The sequence below is a fragment of the Drosophila mojavensis genome, unplaced genomic scaffold (assembly GCF_018153725.1).
Source record: "Drosophila mojavensis isolate 15081-1352.22 unplaced genomic scaffold, ASM1815372v1 contig_136, whole genome shotgun sequence".
NCBI classification, from domain to species: Eukaryota; Metazoa; Arthropoda; class Insecta; order Diptera; family Drosophilidae; genus Drosophila; species Drosophila mojavensis.
Genome location: NW_025318667.1, coordinates 17732067 through 17750155, shown reverse-complemented (window position 1 = coordinate 17750155; position 18089 = coordinate 17732067). Strand labels below are relative to the sequence as shown.

Sequence of the window (18089 nt, the reverse complement as noted above, 5' to 3'; positions counted from 1 at the left end):
AGGCAAGAGCAGAGTCAACCCAGCATTATTTCGTTTATTGTTGCTCTACTTCTTTTTTTTTTTTGCTCATTTTAACAAATATATACATACATACATATGTATATATACATATAAAAATATATATAGATAAATTGAAAAGAACATTCAAGTTGAAAAATAATAAAAATGAAAAACCAAAAAGCATATAGCGCGTACCTACAAACATATTGTATTACAAAAACAACACAAATTATTAACTTTAAGTAGACGAAGAGAAAAAAAAAAAAACAGCAAGCAAAAAATACAAATGAAGATGCAGAAAAAGCAACATGAAAAAATAAAATTAGACTACAAAACTCAAAACAAGCGAAATACTAGAAACCACTAGAGATGGGAGAAGAGGTGGGGGAGCAGAGAGAAGAAGCACACTAGCGGTGGGCAGCAGCGCTAGAGAGGAGACAAGAGCAGCAGCAGCAGCAGCAGCAGCAGCAGCAGTGGCAGTGGCAATGCCGGCGCTCACTAGAGAGGAGAGTGCAGAGCGTAGACGAGGCAATGGCAGCGGATGAGCAAGAGCAGGCAGAAGAAGACAAAAAGCGAGCATGTGTTTGTGCTATAAAAGGTTTCTCATTACAATTTTTGGCCAAGGGTCGCATCGTTGCACAAAATTACTTTTTGTTGTCGTTGTTGTTGTTGTTGTTGTTTTTGGTGCTTCAAATGCTGCTGCTGCTGCTGCCGCTGCTACTGCGTCGCGCTCTCAACGCCAGCGGCGCTTTTAGAGAATGTGGTGGTGGTGCCTGAAGAGGGGGTGGGGGCTGGCGGCGGCGTCCTTAGTAGGTGTTCGGCTGACTGAAGTGGCGGGGCGGCAACGGCTAAGGGGCAGCGGGCACAGGACAGGGCGATTGATATACAACACACAGCCGCGCTGTGATACATACACACACACACACACACACACCACACACATATACCTAAATATATACGTATGTATACATTTATATATAGTATATATGGTACACATAGAGATGCTTATGCTGTTTATAGCTAACAGTTGCTGTTCCACAAACAAACACACCCACACTCACACACACACACACACACACACACATGCACACATAGAGAGACAGCACTATAGCCAGGGCGGTTGCACGTGACACGACCAAACATGTTCGAGGCTGGCAGCAAGCGCTTGGTTCGATGCAAAGGATAAAACGTATCCCGCATCCCAAATGGCAGTCAAACGAAGCGCCAGTGCGTCGGCGCCTTGCCACAGCTCGCTCACACATACAGGCACACACACTGGCAGCCACACATACACGCACACCGATACACACAGCCACAATGGGCAGGAAACAGGCAACGAGCAGAACACAATGAAGCCTTGCCTTTATGCCTTGCTCTTGATGCTGTTGCTGCTGTTGCTGCTGCTGCTGCTGCTGCTGCTGCTGCTCTTGGCGTGGCACAATTCGCGGGCGCTGTGCTCACATTTAACCTTAGCAAAGGTTACGCGCGGAGTAGGCGCGAGCCCCAACGATGTTAGCCGACGACAGCTGCCAGGCCGAAGAGCTGTTGAAGTTTTGCCCCGTCACAGCTGTCTCTGCAGATATAGAGATGACGATGAGCTGATACTTGGCTTTATGCTCGCCGCCCGCTGACTGTTGGCTCGTTGGCCCATTGGCTGCTGAATGCTGCTGCCGCTGCTGCTGCCACTGCTGCCGCTGCTGCTGCCGTTGCAATTGACAGCTGTGACGGGCGGTAACATGTTGATACGGGGCGCTTTGTTGTTTCTCAGAGATTTCATCTAATTCGCTTTGCGTTACACTTGATTTTCGGCTTGTCTTATTAAAAGACAATCAGATTGGAGTTCTCCGTATATTAAGGGCATGTGTCACTGTTAATCTTCTCAAGCATTTCTCAGCGGCTTCCACTGACGGCACTTAAGCCCAAATGAGTGATTTTTTACACTCTATCTTGCTCTCGCCGTCTACAATTTATCAACTATGCAGTCACTGGCTGACAATATCGAATCACAGTGACTAATCACATCAATGCGGATTAGTGATATGGTAAGTAGACGTAAGTATGACGGAGTATATCTACATATGTATGTCTGTGTGCACACATGGTTGTCATTCAATGGGGATTCCAGATGAAACCTACATATGGATGTAGTAAATAATGGAGATGAAGAAAACTTGTTACGAGCTTGGACCAAAATTGTACAAGAAATAAAATTTTTTTTTTTTTTTTTTTTTTTTTTTTTAAATCTAGACCAACTTTGTATGCTCATTATAGGAAATAAAATGGGTATATTGGTTTTGTGCAATGTCCGTATTGCTGTCTGTCCATATTGCAGCTAGCTATTTTATATTTATAACCCCAAAATATATAGTGTCAAACTTTTCACAGTCCACTCACTAGGGGCGTGGCAAATCAGGAAATGCATATTCCGGTATCCTAGAAGCCATTATAGTTGAAGTGCTAGAGAGTCGAAATTTTAGATGGTAAGGCTGATATATCTACGGCCATTGGGGGTGTAACAAACCGGAAAAGACTGTATTTTCAACAGTTTAAGAGCTAAAAACTCAAAATTTAACGACCAATTTGGGGCGTGGCGAATTGAAAAATGGAACTGCCAGGCCGTGAATGAATATTACGAGGTCGACTGCAAGGTTTTTTACTTTTTATACTCCTTCATGAAAGTCAATTAAAATATTGGTTTTGTGCAACGTCCGTCTTACTGTCCGTCTTGCTGTCCGTCCGTCTGTCCTACTGTCCGTCTGAACGCAGTTTATTTCGGCGCTATTGAAGCTAGAGACTTGAAATTTGGAACACAGACTCGGGTACATCTCCCATTTATAAATCCGCCCGCTAGGGGCGTGGCAAATCGGAAAATGCATTTCCTAGCTGCAAAGTTCTTACTTGTTTAAAATGGATGTAGTAAATGATGGAGATTAAGAAATGTTTATTATGTTTCTCTAAAATTTTGACCAACTTTTATTTCAACTACAAATTCAGACTCGAATTTATGACAGCTAGAAAATTTACATACATTTCATTTGCAGCTTTGTCAATTTAGGAAGGCATGATTTACTTGCCAAACGCTTTACGTTTTCATTTAGTTGCTCAGAGCGTAATAGTAAACATATCACAAAACATGGTAGAAAATTTGGATCAAGTTATCTAAGTCTCACAAAATACAAATTCATATGTTTCATTTCACTTCAACAGTACCCCAAAAAATTACTTAAAAACACACAGAAAAAAAAACCAAAAAAAAAAAATAAATAAATAATAATAATAAATAACCACAAAAAACATTTACCACGGCTGTAACCTCTATTGGACCCATTATTGTTGAAAGCTTGAACTAAATTTGGAAAACTGAAGCTTAACTTAAGACTGAAGAAACTGAAACTAATATTATTTAGTTAGTGGGTATGTATGTATGTGCAAATATATATATAAGACTTCTTTTATTCCCTGAATTCTTTATGGGAAGTAAAAGTATGATGGTGGCATGACATCTGTCGTGGAATCTCATAGAAAGTACATAGAGTAGACTTCGCTTTAGCGTCTGTACGTTTATAGCGACGAAAGTTCTGGGCCCTGGGCAAATTTGTATGAGCTAGCTTTTATGATTATAGCGTCTTCTGTGTACGTCCTCTGACGGTCCCTTGATGGTCGTTGTCGACTGTACATATACATATATGCTTGATCAGAGCGACGAGCTAAGTCAACTTCTGTCCGTTTATTTATATGATAGTTGTTTGCTGGATCGAGATCGATGTTCAAATAATCAATAGCTATTCGCGTTTGTTTTGATCAGAATACAATTATACATCATAATATCGTCTAAGTCTTTGGAGCTATAGTTTTCAACTTTTGCAATAGTTGCATGTATATTCTATACAATTTGATCAACTTCTTCAAATTGAAGTACAATTGCCATAATAGACAACATACGAAAGTGTTTGCAGTTTTAGTTAATTGATAAATACGCTATAGAATATGTAGATTACACACTGAAAATTGCATTGAAATCCATTAAGTAATACAGAAGTTACTGAACAAGACACGTGGCCTGCTGCGCCAAGCTTTTGCATTATTCCTATACATGTGCACACATATGTATATCTTTATAAGTATATTGAAGAATACACTAATTGATTGTGAAAGCTCAAACATTTTTTAATATATACCTTTCCAATACTAGAGACTTGTGCATCAGCAAATACCCTTAGCTAAGAGACATTATTACGTTTAGGAGACTTAATTAGGAAAGTCCGTTTACAGATGTTGAGGGTTTGGCCTAGTAGATCAGCCTCTGCTCGAGTGTAACCACGTGTTGGACGTCGGCAGCGCAGTATAGTAGGCACTGTTACTATTAGTCTATTCAAATCCAAATTAAGCAGTTAAACAGTCAGTGTCGTAGACCTACTGACATATAATAGAATATAAAATATATTTTGATATATCCTGATATAATAGTATATTATAATCTACATTCACAATATTGCCAATAGAAATCATATTCGCTTGTAAACCACATTGTCGGTGTTGTTGCAAAAGCGAAAAAACCCCAAAGAAAACCCTAGAAGGAACAAAGCAAGAGTTAAAGCCAATCAAAAAGCCACTACTGCAATGGAGAAGTTGAGCAAAGCGAAGTGGGCGGAAATCTGCAATACCTTTGCCATTTTGGATGTGGATGGAAGTGGACTGCTAACAGCCAGGGAGCTGTGTGGCATGATGCGTGTATTTGGCTATGACAACAGCGAAGAGGATGTGCAGAGGATGATCGATGCCGTCGATACCGATGGCAGCGGTAAAATGGACTGCGCCAAATTCTGTGCCGCCCTATATTGGACGCTGAAGCCCGAGGAGTCAAAGCACAGCGAGGAGTCAGACGGCTCTACAGAGGAGCAAAGTTCATCATCCAATGAATCGTGTAGTTCACACGAGTAAAATATTTCCCAGGCAAGGACGACGAAAAAAAATCGAGAACCCAACCAAACAAAAAAAAAAAACAAAACTTTCCACGCGCTCCGGTCTCTGCGAGTCTGTGTGCATACATATATACGATATAATGATGATGTACCTACGGCATTCACATATATCACGTGTATATATATATATGTATATATGTATATATATATAAAGCTATGTTTGTTAGATCACACAATGAATCCTTCTCCACGCAACATTTCTGTTCACCGCAACAACTGAAAAACGAAAATAAGCCAACAAAAAAAGTTCTGGATACCGAACGGAAAAATGGGGAAAAAAAATTAAGTGTTATATATAAAAAGTTAAGTGAAAAGAACTATTAAAAAAATTTGAGCGAAAAATAGTAAAAAATAAAATCAAATTTCAATTTGTAATTACTGTTGACAGCTAGGTAGAAATTATATGATAATGGATGGGAGAAAGCTGAACCACTCTCAAATAGAGAGGTACGATTGGTCTGAAATTGTCTCGAACTCGGTCTGAAAAGTCTAGTGAGATTCCGAAGAACGTCACCAATTCGCCACACCCATAGTGGGTGGATTAGGAAAAACTTGACACTTTATAGTTCCGGGCTTACACGAATACATACATACATATATGTATGTATGTTCAACTTCAAGTAGAACTCATGCGGACAGACGGTCGGCCAGAATGTCTAAATATTATATGTATATATCCAATATAATATTGCAATAAAATCATTCCAAGACTCGAGCAATATTTATATCAGAGAGGAATAGCTCTCCCAAGCAAATAGATCTTGTATAATTTCAAATCAGATTAAGCTTGTTAGCTAGTTAAATACCTGGTAATAAAAATAACAATATATATAAAATATAGCATACCTTTTTGGGCACTAAAATTCATTTGCAAACCTTAGGAATTAGCTACATAATTATCTATAATACATACATGCATAAAAAAAAATTATAAATTATAAAGCAAACACAATTTATTACATCTTTAAAACCTTTTAATACTCACGACTTTTTTTTTTTAATATAAAGGTTCATTTAATATATTTGATAAAACAAAATGTTGGTGTTTATTTCAGCTCAAAGGTTTGATGAATACAAAAAAAATATATATATTTATATATACATACATATATATATATATATATATATATATATATATATATATATATATATATATATATATATATATATATATATATATATATATATATACATATATCAGATATTGTACAATATGTTAATGTTTTTCTTTTTCAGTTTTAAATATTATAATTAGTTGTTTTTTTGTTTGAATCATTCTGCTGCATGACATATTTATAATTGTATTTAAATACATACATAATAATAGTACATAAATGTTGTTTATCTGTTTTTTCAATTACCCCCCGAAAAATATTTAAACATAATGCGCATTGACCCGCAACTAAGTGTTATATACTTTTTTTTTTTTTTTTTTTTGTTGAAATTTGTTTTGTTTTCCCTTTTTAGTAATATATATATTATAATTATCTAGTTTTCCACAGTGCTGCCTGCTGTTTCAGTTTCTTCTTTGCTGCTGCAGTTATCTGTTGAATCGTTTTTAAGTACGTGCGCACAGGAAATAACAATTTATCGAGTGATAGATAGTTCGTGGAAATGTAGGCCACACGGTGTGCTGAGCTTAATGTGTCGGCTTCCAACACTGCGCTAGTGTGTATTTGTGTGTGTGTGTGTGTGTGTGTGTGTTTATGTTTATGTGTTCGTGTCACCGGCCATTGTGTGACGTCACAGCGTGCAGCCCAATCCTGTGAACTGTGCTAGCACGCTGCCAGCGCCTGGAGCCTTCATTAGTTTCAATAAAAAAAAAATATTGTTTAATGCATATTACATACATACATAAGTATAACAAATTAAGTTTCCTTTTTTTTTTTTTTTTGCTTTTGTTTTTATAATAATAACTATGAGCTCTGTCCATCATCGAAAAACGTGTATAACGATCGATTGACACTATCGATAAACTGCTTCCAATTGGCAAATGCTAAGCTTCAATAAATGCGCTCCGTTTTCTTCTCTTTGTTTTCATTTGCTATACACAATTTGTCACATTTTAGTTGCTATTTTGATGTTCTTTTTTTTTGTTTCGTTTTCTTTTTGAGTTTGTTTTGCTAACGTATCATAAAATACATTTGCTGTGTTTGTTAATTGTTTTAATTTACAATTTAGTGTAGTGGCTATATAATTTAGCTTGACGCTGTTTAATGACTTTATTGTCTTACATTAAAACTGAATGTTGTCTTTTACACAAACCAATTACACACACAATTTTAAAAAATCAAATCATAATTATTATCATAATCATGTTAAATAGTACTAATCAAGAAATGCTTACACGCATCGCGGACATTTATCAAACTTGGTTTTTGACGCAAAAAAAAAAAAAATAACAGAAAAAAAAAACAATTATAAAAAATCAAGGGAATAGGTATACATATGTATATATAAATATATATATATAGATATATATGTATATATACATATATCAAATATAAATTATTTTTTGCGTTTCTTTTTTAAAGCAACTGGATACTTTCGCACATGATGCCCATATGTTTTTGAAGTCTGGCAACACTGTGCCTTGCTGATATTCTCAACGATGCTCCACGCACGCGGACTCCGCTGGGTTTCCTTTCTTCAGATGAGTGAATGAGTGTTAGTGTATTGGTATAGGTGTTTGCCTGGGTGTGTGTGTGTGTGTGTAGTTGTTTTAACTTATTTTACAATATATGCGTGTGGCAACCTCTGTATTTAGCTGTGTTCGGTATGTATGTATATATGTGTGTGTGTGTTTGTTTGTGTTGTCTTTAGACTTTTAGCTTAAACGCTCGCTACGCTTGCTTTAAAGCATATTTATTCATGCGATGGCTGCTGTTCCGGAAAGCCGCTAACCTCCGTCTGCTCCACGACCTGCTGACCATCGATCGTATATTGAATTCGTAGACGCATGCGTAGCACAGCCTATTATATATAGAGAAGCGAGAAAAGTTTTAGAATTTGGAAATTTATCAATCAATATGCAAGAAGAATGGAGAACTGATAAAGATTATTCCCTTCTCTTCCCTTTTAGTTAATTTGACTAGTATAGTTAATAACTCTCTTTCAGATTAACATTGCCTACATAAGTTTTTTTCTCTTTGATTTCTAAAATAGTAAAGTTAAAAGAATATCTTATCTAATCTGAGAATGTACAGGCTCTTGGACAAAGGCAGTTTATATCGATAAATGATATATGTATATACATAAAAATGAAACCCCTTTTAGATCTCAGGATAGTCTTAGCTATACTATTTCACATTTACATCTCCTACTGAACTTCTGTGCTCTTCATTTCATATCTCCGTTCACCCACTTACATTGGACGTAGCAACAACTCGCATTTCCTGCGTGATGACGCCACCTGGAGGCAGCACCGAGCCCGACGGCGTCAGCATTTGCAGTTTAAAACTCTTCTGCACGGCCGCCTGTGAAATACAATGAATTTAATATACAAAAGTCATTCATCATTCAAACAGCAAGTAGACGCACCTGCAGCAAATACTGCTCCAATGTATTGTCTGAGCTATTTGTGGTTGTCATAAATATTTTCATGCAGTCACTGCCCGGCACTGGCACCAGCTGCACCAGCAGTCCGTTCTTGTCCAGCGCCGTTAGCTTGGGATCCTTTGGAGGCTGAAATTTAAGTTAACAATAATTGAGTACAGATGCCAGCTGGATTATAGGGAATTAAAGAAGTCTCACTTACCACTGACACATTGTTAGAGGCCGTCGTCGGATTCAGTTCACCCAGCAGGCTGCCGCGGTTAATATCACCGCCAATGGACGGCATTGCGTGGGATGGCGCACCGCCTCCAACGTTAAGGCCACCCAGCATGCTCGATAGATCGTTACCGTTTGTGGGCATGCTATTGGGCATGGAGTCGATGCCACCGAAGCCGCCCAGATCGAGTCCGCCGAGCATATTGTTCATATTGGCGGCGCTGCTATGATCACTTCCCAGATTCACGCCCATGACGGGCGTTGCAGTTGGCGCTGACATGTCCAGGTCGAGCAAGTCGAGCAGATCCTGATTGTTCGACACCGGCTCATCGTTGTTTGCATTTCGCGTATTCTTTTTATGCACCGCATTCGATAGGTCTGTTGCCATGGCCAAATCGTTGGCGCCCGCCGACAGATCCGTGCTCCCCAATAAGTCCAGCAGGATATTCTAAAATATCATCAAGACAATATAGAGAACACTCAATATGGGTGTGTATTATATAGTTTACCGTATTGTCCCCCATTGTGTTCATATTGCTTTCGATTATAGGATGCGTACTGTTGCCGCCAATCTCGATGCCATTCTCGATAACGTCCGGACTATTGTCATCGAAGGAGCCGCCGCTCTCGCCATTCTGTGAACTAATACGACTGATTTGCATGGCGGGCATCTTTTCCAGCAGGGGCGGACGCAGGTGCTTATAGCTGCCAAAGAGTTGTGTGAACTCTACGCCGCGTTGCTGCAGATCCACATTCAGATGGCTGCCAAACGAGGTAATCAATGCCTGGATCTCTCTACAATAGAAGATGTTTGATTTTCAGCATGTGAACCACTGACCAGGAGACGGTATATATGTGTGGTCACTTACTCCACGCACTGCTGCAGGCGCGTGCTCAACTTGGCCAAAGAGACGAGCGCATATTGCTTGCTTGTTGTCGACACTTGAGCAGAGGTTAAAAACTTATGATACACAGCGATCAGATCGCTCTCCGTTGGACGCTCGAACTCTGTTCGAATAGATTTGGGTGAATTGGATAAAAAAGATTCACGAATGATATGACTACTGTACACTCACCATCCTCATTCGCGCCGTACATGAACAGATCGCCGTACTCGCCTATGGCCCAGACGGCAACCTGCAGCAACGGCTGCTTGTCCTCACAGTGATTGGGCACCTGCAGCGATTCCCAGAACCGATTCGTGATATATGTCTGCTCTGGCACGGGACTGCTGGACACCAGCTGTATGGTCGATGAGACAACATCGTCACGCACATAATTGCCAGCAGCTATCAAGACGCTCAGCTGCGTGTCGAGATGCCAGCGTGAATTGGGCGAATAGCGTTCGGCAGCCAATATCATGCCAGAGCTGCATTGCGCCTTGAATTCAGCGTCGGCCTTCTCGAGGAACAGCAATAGCTCTTTCGTCATTGTACGTATATTTTGTGCATTGATTAGCGCAAAAGATAGCTCCATCGCACGTCGCCTGATCGACACATCTGGATCCTTGAGGCACTCCAATATGGTGGTGCGATGCCGCTGCACAGCGGACGTATCGGCGTGCACCGTTCGCAGCAGTGTATTCAGCGCCACATAGCGTATATTCTTGTCCGAGTTGAGTAGAAAGCGTCCCAGGATATTCACAGCCAAGACGCGCAGGCCGCCCTCCGAACTGCAAAGAATATAATAATAGTATAGTATAATGTAGTATTCATATAGTATGCACTCTTACCGTATATCCATTATGGATAGCACTGTCTCATAGAGAATGGTGTTGCCAACATTCTTGCTGGTCTCCGTATTGGTGGCCACCTGTGCCAATATATCGTTCATGGCTTCTGAGGCATCCGGATCATTATGGCCGAGTATGCGTAATAGACGCAGGATTTTCACCTGCAGGAACGGATCGCTGACGCCGCTGACATCGTGCTCAGGTGAGTAGCCGCCCAGGATGAGGTTCTTTAGGATCCGCACCAGATTCGGTACGATCTGTTATGAAATCGAAAGAGACAGAGCGAAAGTGAAACAGTTGCAATACCTGTGCATAAACAGAGTGAACAAAGAGAGAGAGAGAGAGAAAGAGAGAAAAGGGTGTGTGTATATGTGTGGGTTAAAGCGAGTCAGAACTAGCTACTGTATAATTTTGTGCGTGTGCAAGAGTTGGAGAAAGAGCATAAACAGGAAGTTCGCAATAAAAAGTCAACTAAGTAAACAAAAGTAAATCATATCAAATATCACAGCCGGAGAGACTGTTCCAAAGAAAAGCTGTACGCAATAGCTACTTCAGAATATCGTTCGTGTTTATAGTAAAAGCTAAACAAAGGTGTTTTCAAAAACAATATACAAAATATAATATAACAAATACAACAACAAGAATATGGTGAACAGGTATATATAGGTATATACTTATGCATAAAAAGTTTAATTTGAGGCACAAATCACAATCATACCTCTCGATTTCCGCTATCCTGGCAAGCAAATTACAACAAATTTCATTTTGTGTTCGCGCGGTATTCGATCAAAAACAAACGAAGCGTTAATTTGTAATTACAAAATGTCGTTAGGTGTCAAAAGTAGTACGTGGCAAAGCGATAAACATTAACGATAACAGTTACAAAAAATATTAATTACACTTTCTTTAGCTGAAGGCGCAAAAGCTCAAAAAATGGCAGCAAAAATAAAACAAAATTAAACGAATAAATGAGATACACAAAATAAAAACTTTTGATATGGAAAAGAAACCACAATTACAATATACATTAAGAGGGCCGCCCAAAATGACTAAAATGCGGTTGGATCGGAACTCAACAAGTCAACAACAAGCCGTCCGGGGCGGTTAGTCTTTGAAGCTCTATATATATGTATACATATATAGATATATATGATCGCTTTCCACTTGAAATACCGTTAGCTGTTTGTCTGCCTGCCCGCCTTGGCGTGTCGGCCACACCCGTCCGACCGGACAACAACTTACCTTTTTGAAATGCATCAACGTATCCGAACTGTTCTCGCACATCTCCGTGATGAGCGTGACGCCGGTAATCAGGATGCCTGCAATGATATGAGATATGAGATGATTGGCCACTGATTGTACTGGAAATGGCATCAAGCGTACCGTGATTCTTCTCGCTGAGCAGCGAACGTGTGGCCGGCAGAAAGATCTCCATCAGTTCGGGCACACGGCGAATGACTCGGAATGCACACAGTGTCGCCTTCTTGCGGATGTACGTGTTGGGCGACTTCATCAGACGCTCCACCTCGCTGGCCAGGTCACGTGCCATTTCCGGCGATGCGATGGCGCCCAGTGTGCACAGCGCTAAGCCCACCACGAACTGCGTCGAGCTGTTCAAATCGCTGCAAGTAGCAAGGTCAAACACAATTAATTAGAAACAGCTTGAAAATAAACAAAGCTCATTACCTAATCGTAATTACTAGCTTTACGGGCAATTTACTTTCTATATCTAGTGATTACAACTATATAAAAAATATATACATTTATTAGTCATAAACAACCTGCAAGTGACTAATATAGTTGAGTTACGTTTATAGTACGACAAACTGGAATCTCGTATGCAAACAGGATTATTGTAATGATTATTATGCGGCTCGATTGGGCCAATTGTGATTAAGCCAATTTATAGCTCTTTCTGTAGTTCTTCCATATCTAATGGCCTTCCAGGTAATTATGATATTTGCCGAATTATTTTTATTAAACTTTCAGTTGATAGACATAGTTAGGATCAACCTCAGCAACAAATTCAGTTGACTCAGTTTAAAGTATCTTAAATAGTTACAGAGTTTATACAGATGTACGTGTATTAACTATATTATTGTATTAACTACATTATTGCTGAGCAACTCACACAGAAACGATGCTTTAGAGAGATAAATATATAAAGAGAGTGAGAGGGCCCTAAAGATGCAAAAGGTGTATTTCAGTCATTACAAAATATCCTAAGCCCATTAGAAATCTAGTTTATTTGGTTTGCTACAAAACTTAATTTCTAAATTGTAGATTAAACCTAATATATTCTATATCAATCTGCATTCTATAAAGGTCAGTAAGCCTCACAATTTCGATAGCCTAAACAAATTGAACATGATATCTATTTGATTTGCTAAACAATCTGATTTCTAGTCCCTTCATACTAACTTATCATAGCTTAATCTGAATCCCTCTTCTACAAATAGTAATACCAAGTACTAAATTCAAGCTGGGAACTAGGCTTAATGATTATATTCATCTGCTGGGTATTATCCCTGTTGAACTTACTTTTTTAAACAATTCGTAATCAGCAAATGGACATCTTGACGTTCATCCAATAACAGCATAGCACCCAGATAGCCAATCCGTTTATCTGTGAAACGCGTGCTGGCCGTCAGTTTGAGGCACTCGAGTTGGCCAAAGTGCGCCGGATAGCCGAGCATGTGTATGTACAGCAGCTTGGCAATGTTGCGACAACTGCATGCAACAATCAGTGAGCGAGCGAGCGAGAATGAGATGGAAAACAGGTTAAAATGGCCTGAGAATAATTATTAATGCAATTTACTGCCCACACTCACCGCCAGACGGAGTCCTCCTCCCGGAATGTGCTGCGTATGTAGGCGCACTCTTTGTTAACCACGGCCCGCTCCTCGGCAGCGGTGCGGGCGGCGCGTATCTGTCGTATAAGATCACGCAGTCGTGTGGGCGTCGGCATTCTGACTGCACGTGGGCGAAAAAGAGAAGATACAGAGTCAGACAGTTTGTTGAGGATGAGAGAAGAAGCAATTGCTTATGGGGATGGATGGAGGCTGGTTAGCTCTCTACCTCTTTACCTCTTTACCCTGCTTACCTCTTTCGACGGCCTCTGTGAATGCCTGCCTTATGGTGGCCATATTGAAGGCTGGATTGAATCTGTTGGGCGAAGAAAATGTGTATTAAAAGAGGTTGATTAATACATAATGTAGAGAGATGCGGGCGTAAATATATATATTGCATTTTATGCATATATATTAATGTATGTACACATATAATGTATTTATTAAAACTGCATACCCATGCTCGGAATTCATTGTGAGGCGTTGCGGCTGCTGCTTCTGCTTCTGCGGCTGTGAAGCACTTTGGTTGTGGCACGCAGACTAAACTGCAGTTGTTGTTGTTGATGGTTCTTTATCTTGATTTTGTTCTGCTGCTGCTGCTTCTTCTTCTACTACTTGCCGGCCTATGCTTTTAAGTTTGCACTCAATTGTTATTGTTGGTGTTGTTGTTTGAATTATTGTTATTTCAGCTGCGTTGGCAGCGAGGTGGCAACAGCGATCATATTCGAACTAAGTCGTTCGCCGTTTCGATCAGTTTGCAACACTCGCTGCGCAGCATACGAATAACGATAACAACAACAACAATAGCAACAACAACAATATCTATGACAGCCGGCCGCTATTCAATTGCAGTTATTTCTTCACTTGTCGCTATATCTCCCTCTCTCTCTCTCTCTCTCTCACACAGTCACTCTCCCACACACATATTTGATGCTCTCTCACTGCAAAAGTGTTAACAGTGTACATCAAACTCCAATTCACTCGCACTCTCGCATTTCCTTGATGTTGCTTTGTTTTATCATTATTAACACAAATCACAGTTCACAAACACAATTAGTAATCAACTTATTTCTGTTATGAAATGGTATACACGTACACAAATGGTGTGTGTCTGTGTGTGCGTTTGCCGTGGCTTAAACAAATATGTAGTTATGTATGTATATGTACATGTGCATATGATCTGTCGCCCGCTCAATGCAAACAAAAAGCTTTACGCTCACTTACACATGTATACGGTCTGACATACGCATGTACACATACATACATATTGGTCATATGCATGGACATTGAAGTGCCTTTTAACTGGCATCAGTTACATTCGTACAAACATACATACGGTCGTATTTATGTAGCTGGCAGTGCTAGCCAACGAAGCGCAGCGTAGCACAAGTTGAAAAAAGTAGGCTAGGTGTGTAGGGTGTTAATTAAGACGACAAAAAGGTGGAGGCTCACACAAATGCAAAACCATTGACGGTCGCTGCTACTGATGAAAATGAAATGATTAATTCAGTTGTGGGAATAATGCGAAAACCGCACTTGAAGCATGAGCTGAGCCGAATCGTCGATTAGCGCGCATCGAGTTGACAGCAACACACACATACGCACGCACACACTCACACGCGCTCAAGCAAACATCAAGAGAGGCGTATTAAATCCAATTGGAATATATGAATACAAGTTCTAATTACATTCTTTCTTGAAAATTTTATAATATGAATAACAAATAAACAATGCAATGCAAGTTCCCAAATGAATCGTTAACAACTAATTCAGCTTTTGCTCAAATGCCTGAAAGGCAGTCACAGTCACCAGTTATGGCCAAAACCAAAACAGCTGCCGTCATTGCTTCTTGGTATCGATAATTGGATATCGATATGGCACAATGGATATTGTATCGAGTGCATTGCATGCGTTGCAAAAAATATATATATATTTTTTTAGCATGAAAATACACGTATGGATTTGTGCACATTCACTGTAATCTAAAACGTATTATTTTTAAATATTGTATTACTTTCCGCCGTTGTTGAATAAAGCAATTTCATTGGAAAGCTCAAGTCCACAGACACCACATACATATACAAAAGCACACACACAGAGAGATATACATGGCACACAACACACACTCAAGCGCCCACTGAGTTAAGCGTATGCTTCTTTCTGGCCACACGAAAAGTAAAACATAAATTAATTGAATGTTGACCGCAAACACAGCAAGATGCTTTTCTTTGTTGTTTTATGTTTTGCTCGCACTAAATATAACCGTTTGCTTTATAGCCACCTGCCGCCTCCAACTTCCAATGCAAATTTTTACAACGCGACAAAAATGCTCGTAGAATGTTGATGATGAGCGCAACAGTAGTAGTAATAGTAGTTGTAGCAGCAGTGAGAGTGAGAGTGAGAGAGCGCTAGCAAGCGGTTGACATTTCGTTTTTGACATTAGCAGTGCTGTTATCGCCAGCTCGCTGTTATCGATAGACCTATTGGCCAAGACGACGGATTCGCGCATAACGTCATTTTTTTTAAAATCACAAATCCCCCATTGCCTGTTTTTGCAACTCACCTGCGATTGTTTTCCGGTGGCAAAACACTCCAATCCTGTTCATAGTACGGATACATATTTGCAGCGTGACGTTCTCGTTTGTCCCACAAGCAAACAACAGTGGACAGTAACTAAATACACAAACGCTTACACACACTAAAACTCAGCACAGTTACTGACACTGGAATAGAGTGATAAGCGGCTATGGTGTTCCACATAGGCAGTGTGCGTACGTGTTATCTAATGTACATTTATAAGTAATTACGGTTCCAATCCCCTCTCTCCATACACACACGCACACATATAGACAAACACACGCGTGCGCGAAACGCTACTGCTCCATGCGCTTTAGGATTTACCACAGCAGGGCAATCATATTCTCTTAGCGGCGTATAAGAGCTAATGGATCAGCGGATCTAGGCCAGGAGCGACAATTTGATTATGAGAGGCGGCCCGCGCAAGTGTAACTCTGGCAAAAGACTAATATCATGAAGTTCGAATCCCTCAGTCCTCGCCGACGCTTGCTGCACAGTTCAGGTGAGCGTTTGCATTTCGCTGCGCATAGATAAACCATATGCGATAACTATCGTACTAGACGCTCGCGTTGGTGGCATGGCAGCCATGGACATGGCATGGCATTCGCTCTGAGCTCTCGATGAATACACATAAACTATACTAACTTATCTTTTAGCTGATAACAAGGAAAAAAAAACCGTGAGAACAACACTTGACACACGTACATGTCTATAATAAAAAATATTCACATGTATGGATAAGGCAAGTCGTCACCGAATGACTATGCGACTGGTGATAAGTCAATGAAAGGTGAAAGCCGCTGCGCGCGCTATACACGTATATAAACACATATATGTCGGTATGATTATCCTTGTATTCAAATTGTGTGGTTTTTTTTTCGTTTCTTGTATTTTATACGTGCTTAGGGCTATGCTCTATCTAAAACAAGATGCTATTGTACAACATTGTCACTGATTTCTGTTCTGTTTCGGAATTAGTTTGCCCCTTTCGTTGCGTTTGAGTTTCGTATCGTAAGGAGCTCTCTCAATCGTTTTCTCGCGGCGGACGCACTAAGGAATGTCGCTTGATCGCCTCCACCAGCCATTTGATGCCCTCGTCAACGCCTTCGCCGGTGAGCGCAGAGACGGGTATCGTAAGGCAATCGCGTCGTCCGATCAGTGCACCAGCCTGTTGGAATACTGGCTTTATTTCCCGTACGCCCATCACATCGGGCAGATCCTGCTTGTTGGCCAGTATTAGCAGTGGCACGCCTGAGAGTAACTCGTTCTTAATCATTTTGTCTGTATAGTCAGGAATCAGGAATTAGATAGAGGATTCTTGAGATTAGGTGCACAATTACCAAAAATAACTTTCGACTCGTCCATTCGTTCCCGATCATTGGAATCTATCACATAAATAACGCCATGCGATTCCTGATAGTATTTGTCCCACAGCGACTGCAGTTCCTGCTGGCCACCCAAATCCCAGAAATTCAATCGGACGCCGTGGACATCGATGGTGCCAATGTTGAGACCGACTGTCGTTGTGATTTTAGCCGGATTCAGCCCTTTGTAGTTTTTCGTAAATTTCGTTTTGGCCGCCTCCAAATAGGTCTGTCAACAGAAAGTTGCATATTTACAGTTGCAGACGTGTCGGAGTCGAAGTCACTTACCGTTTTGCCAGCGTTGTCCAGGCCCAGAATGACGACGCAGTACTCGTCTTTCTGTGTGAGATATTTGTAGAAGCCATGCAGCAATGTGTACATTTTTGAAATGCCTTGGGGTTTTGTGCAATATTAAAATTGCATTCCAAATAAACAATAAATAAATATAAAATAAAAACACAGTCTAGGGTTGTTTCTATCCGGAATGGTGCCAGCATACGTGTGAGAATTCCTAGCTGAATTTCGAGTATGCGATCACGTCTTAAGGTATCTTGCACAAATAATAAACTTTATGTTCCGTTTAAAGTTTATTTTTCAACTCATAATAAGTCGTAATTTAAATATTTTTAAATAATGTTAATTGCAATATTCTTAAGATTCGATTGGCCAGCCTATCGATAGTTGAGTTTAGAAGCTAGCTGCCTAGCAAACAGCTGTTAGTGGCAGCTCCATGATTTGTTTACATTTTTACTACACAGTCAGGCAGCGCTGTTCAGCACTCCAGCCAAATGGAGTGTTGTAAAACAAGGCTCTG

The 18089-nt window shown here is 40.2% G+C and overlaps 3 protein-coding genes and 1 long non-coding RNA gene across 11 annotated transcripts; 2 read left to right on the top strand and 2 right to left on the bottom strand.

Moving 5' to 3' along the window:
- The first annotated feature begins 3092 nt into the window (after positions 1 to 3092).
- LOC6584102 (calmodulin) lies at positions 3093 to 5035 on the top strand. Its single transcript, XM_002009726.4, has 2 exons — positions 3093 to 3414; positions 4503 to 5035. Exon 2 carries the CDS (start codon positions 4621 to 4623, stop codon positions 4939 to 4941), a length of 321 nt encoding a protein of 106 aa, XP_002009762.1. The 5' UTR covers positions 3093 to 3414; positions 4503 to 4620; the 3' UTR covers positions 4942 to 5035.
- Positions 5036 to 6322: 1287 nt separating this feature from the next.
- Positions 6323 to 16013, bottom strand: LOC6584101 (AP-1 complex subunit gamma-1). Of its 7 annotated transcripts, none has more exons than XM_015161482.3 (16): positions 15616 to 15704; positions 13792 to 13962; positions 13589 to 13650; positions 13317 to 13458; positions 13027 to 13215; positions 11869 to 12107; positions 11728 to 11804; positions 11204 to 11221; positions 10486 to 10742; positions 9830 to 10425; positions 9623 to 9761; positions 9263 to 9548; positions 8740 to 9201; positions 8523 to 8666; positions 8351 to 8458; positions 6323 to 7955 (listed from the first exon to the last, which is right to left on the bottom strand). In XM_015161482.3, the coding sequence occupies exons 2-16, from the start codon at positions 13806 to 13808 to the stop codon at positions 7848 to 7850; spliced, it is 2844 nt and encodes a 947-aa protein (XP_015016968.1). In that variant the 5' UTR covers positions 13809 to 13962; positions 15616 to 15704; the 3' UTR covers positions 6323 to 7847. The 7 variants fall into 7 exon arrangements, with proteins under 7 accessions (XP_015016968.1, XP_032588357.1, XP_043862925.1 ...); XM_032732466.2 differs by having other exon boundaries at positions 13792 to 13957; XM_044006990.1 differs by having other exon boundaries at positions 13792 to 13957; positions 15598 to 15690.
- Positions 16009 to 17193, top strand: LOC122756722. 2 transcript variants are annotated; one of them, XR_006356558.1, is made up of 2 exons: positions 16009 to 16101; positions 16184 to 17193. It is a non-coding gene; the product is annotated as an uncharacterized LOC122756722 (long non-coding RNA). The 2 variants fall into 2 exon arrangements; XR_006356557.1 differs by having other exon boundaries at positions 16015 to 16105.
- Positions 16748 to 17973, bottom strand: LOC6584100 (ADP-ribosylation factor-related protein 1). The gene is made up of 3 exons (XM_002009724.4): positions 17564 to 17973; positions 17252 to 17504; positions 16748 to 17192 (listed from the first exon to the last, which is right to left on the bottom strand). Exons 1-3 carry the CDS (start codon positions 17654 to 17656, stop codon positions 16936 to 16938), a joined length of 603 nt encoding a protein of 200 aa, XP_002009760.1. The 5' UTR covers positions 17657 to 17973; the 3' UTR covers positions 16748 to 16935.
- Between the last annotated feature and the right edge of the window lie 116 nt (positions 17974 to 18089).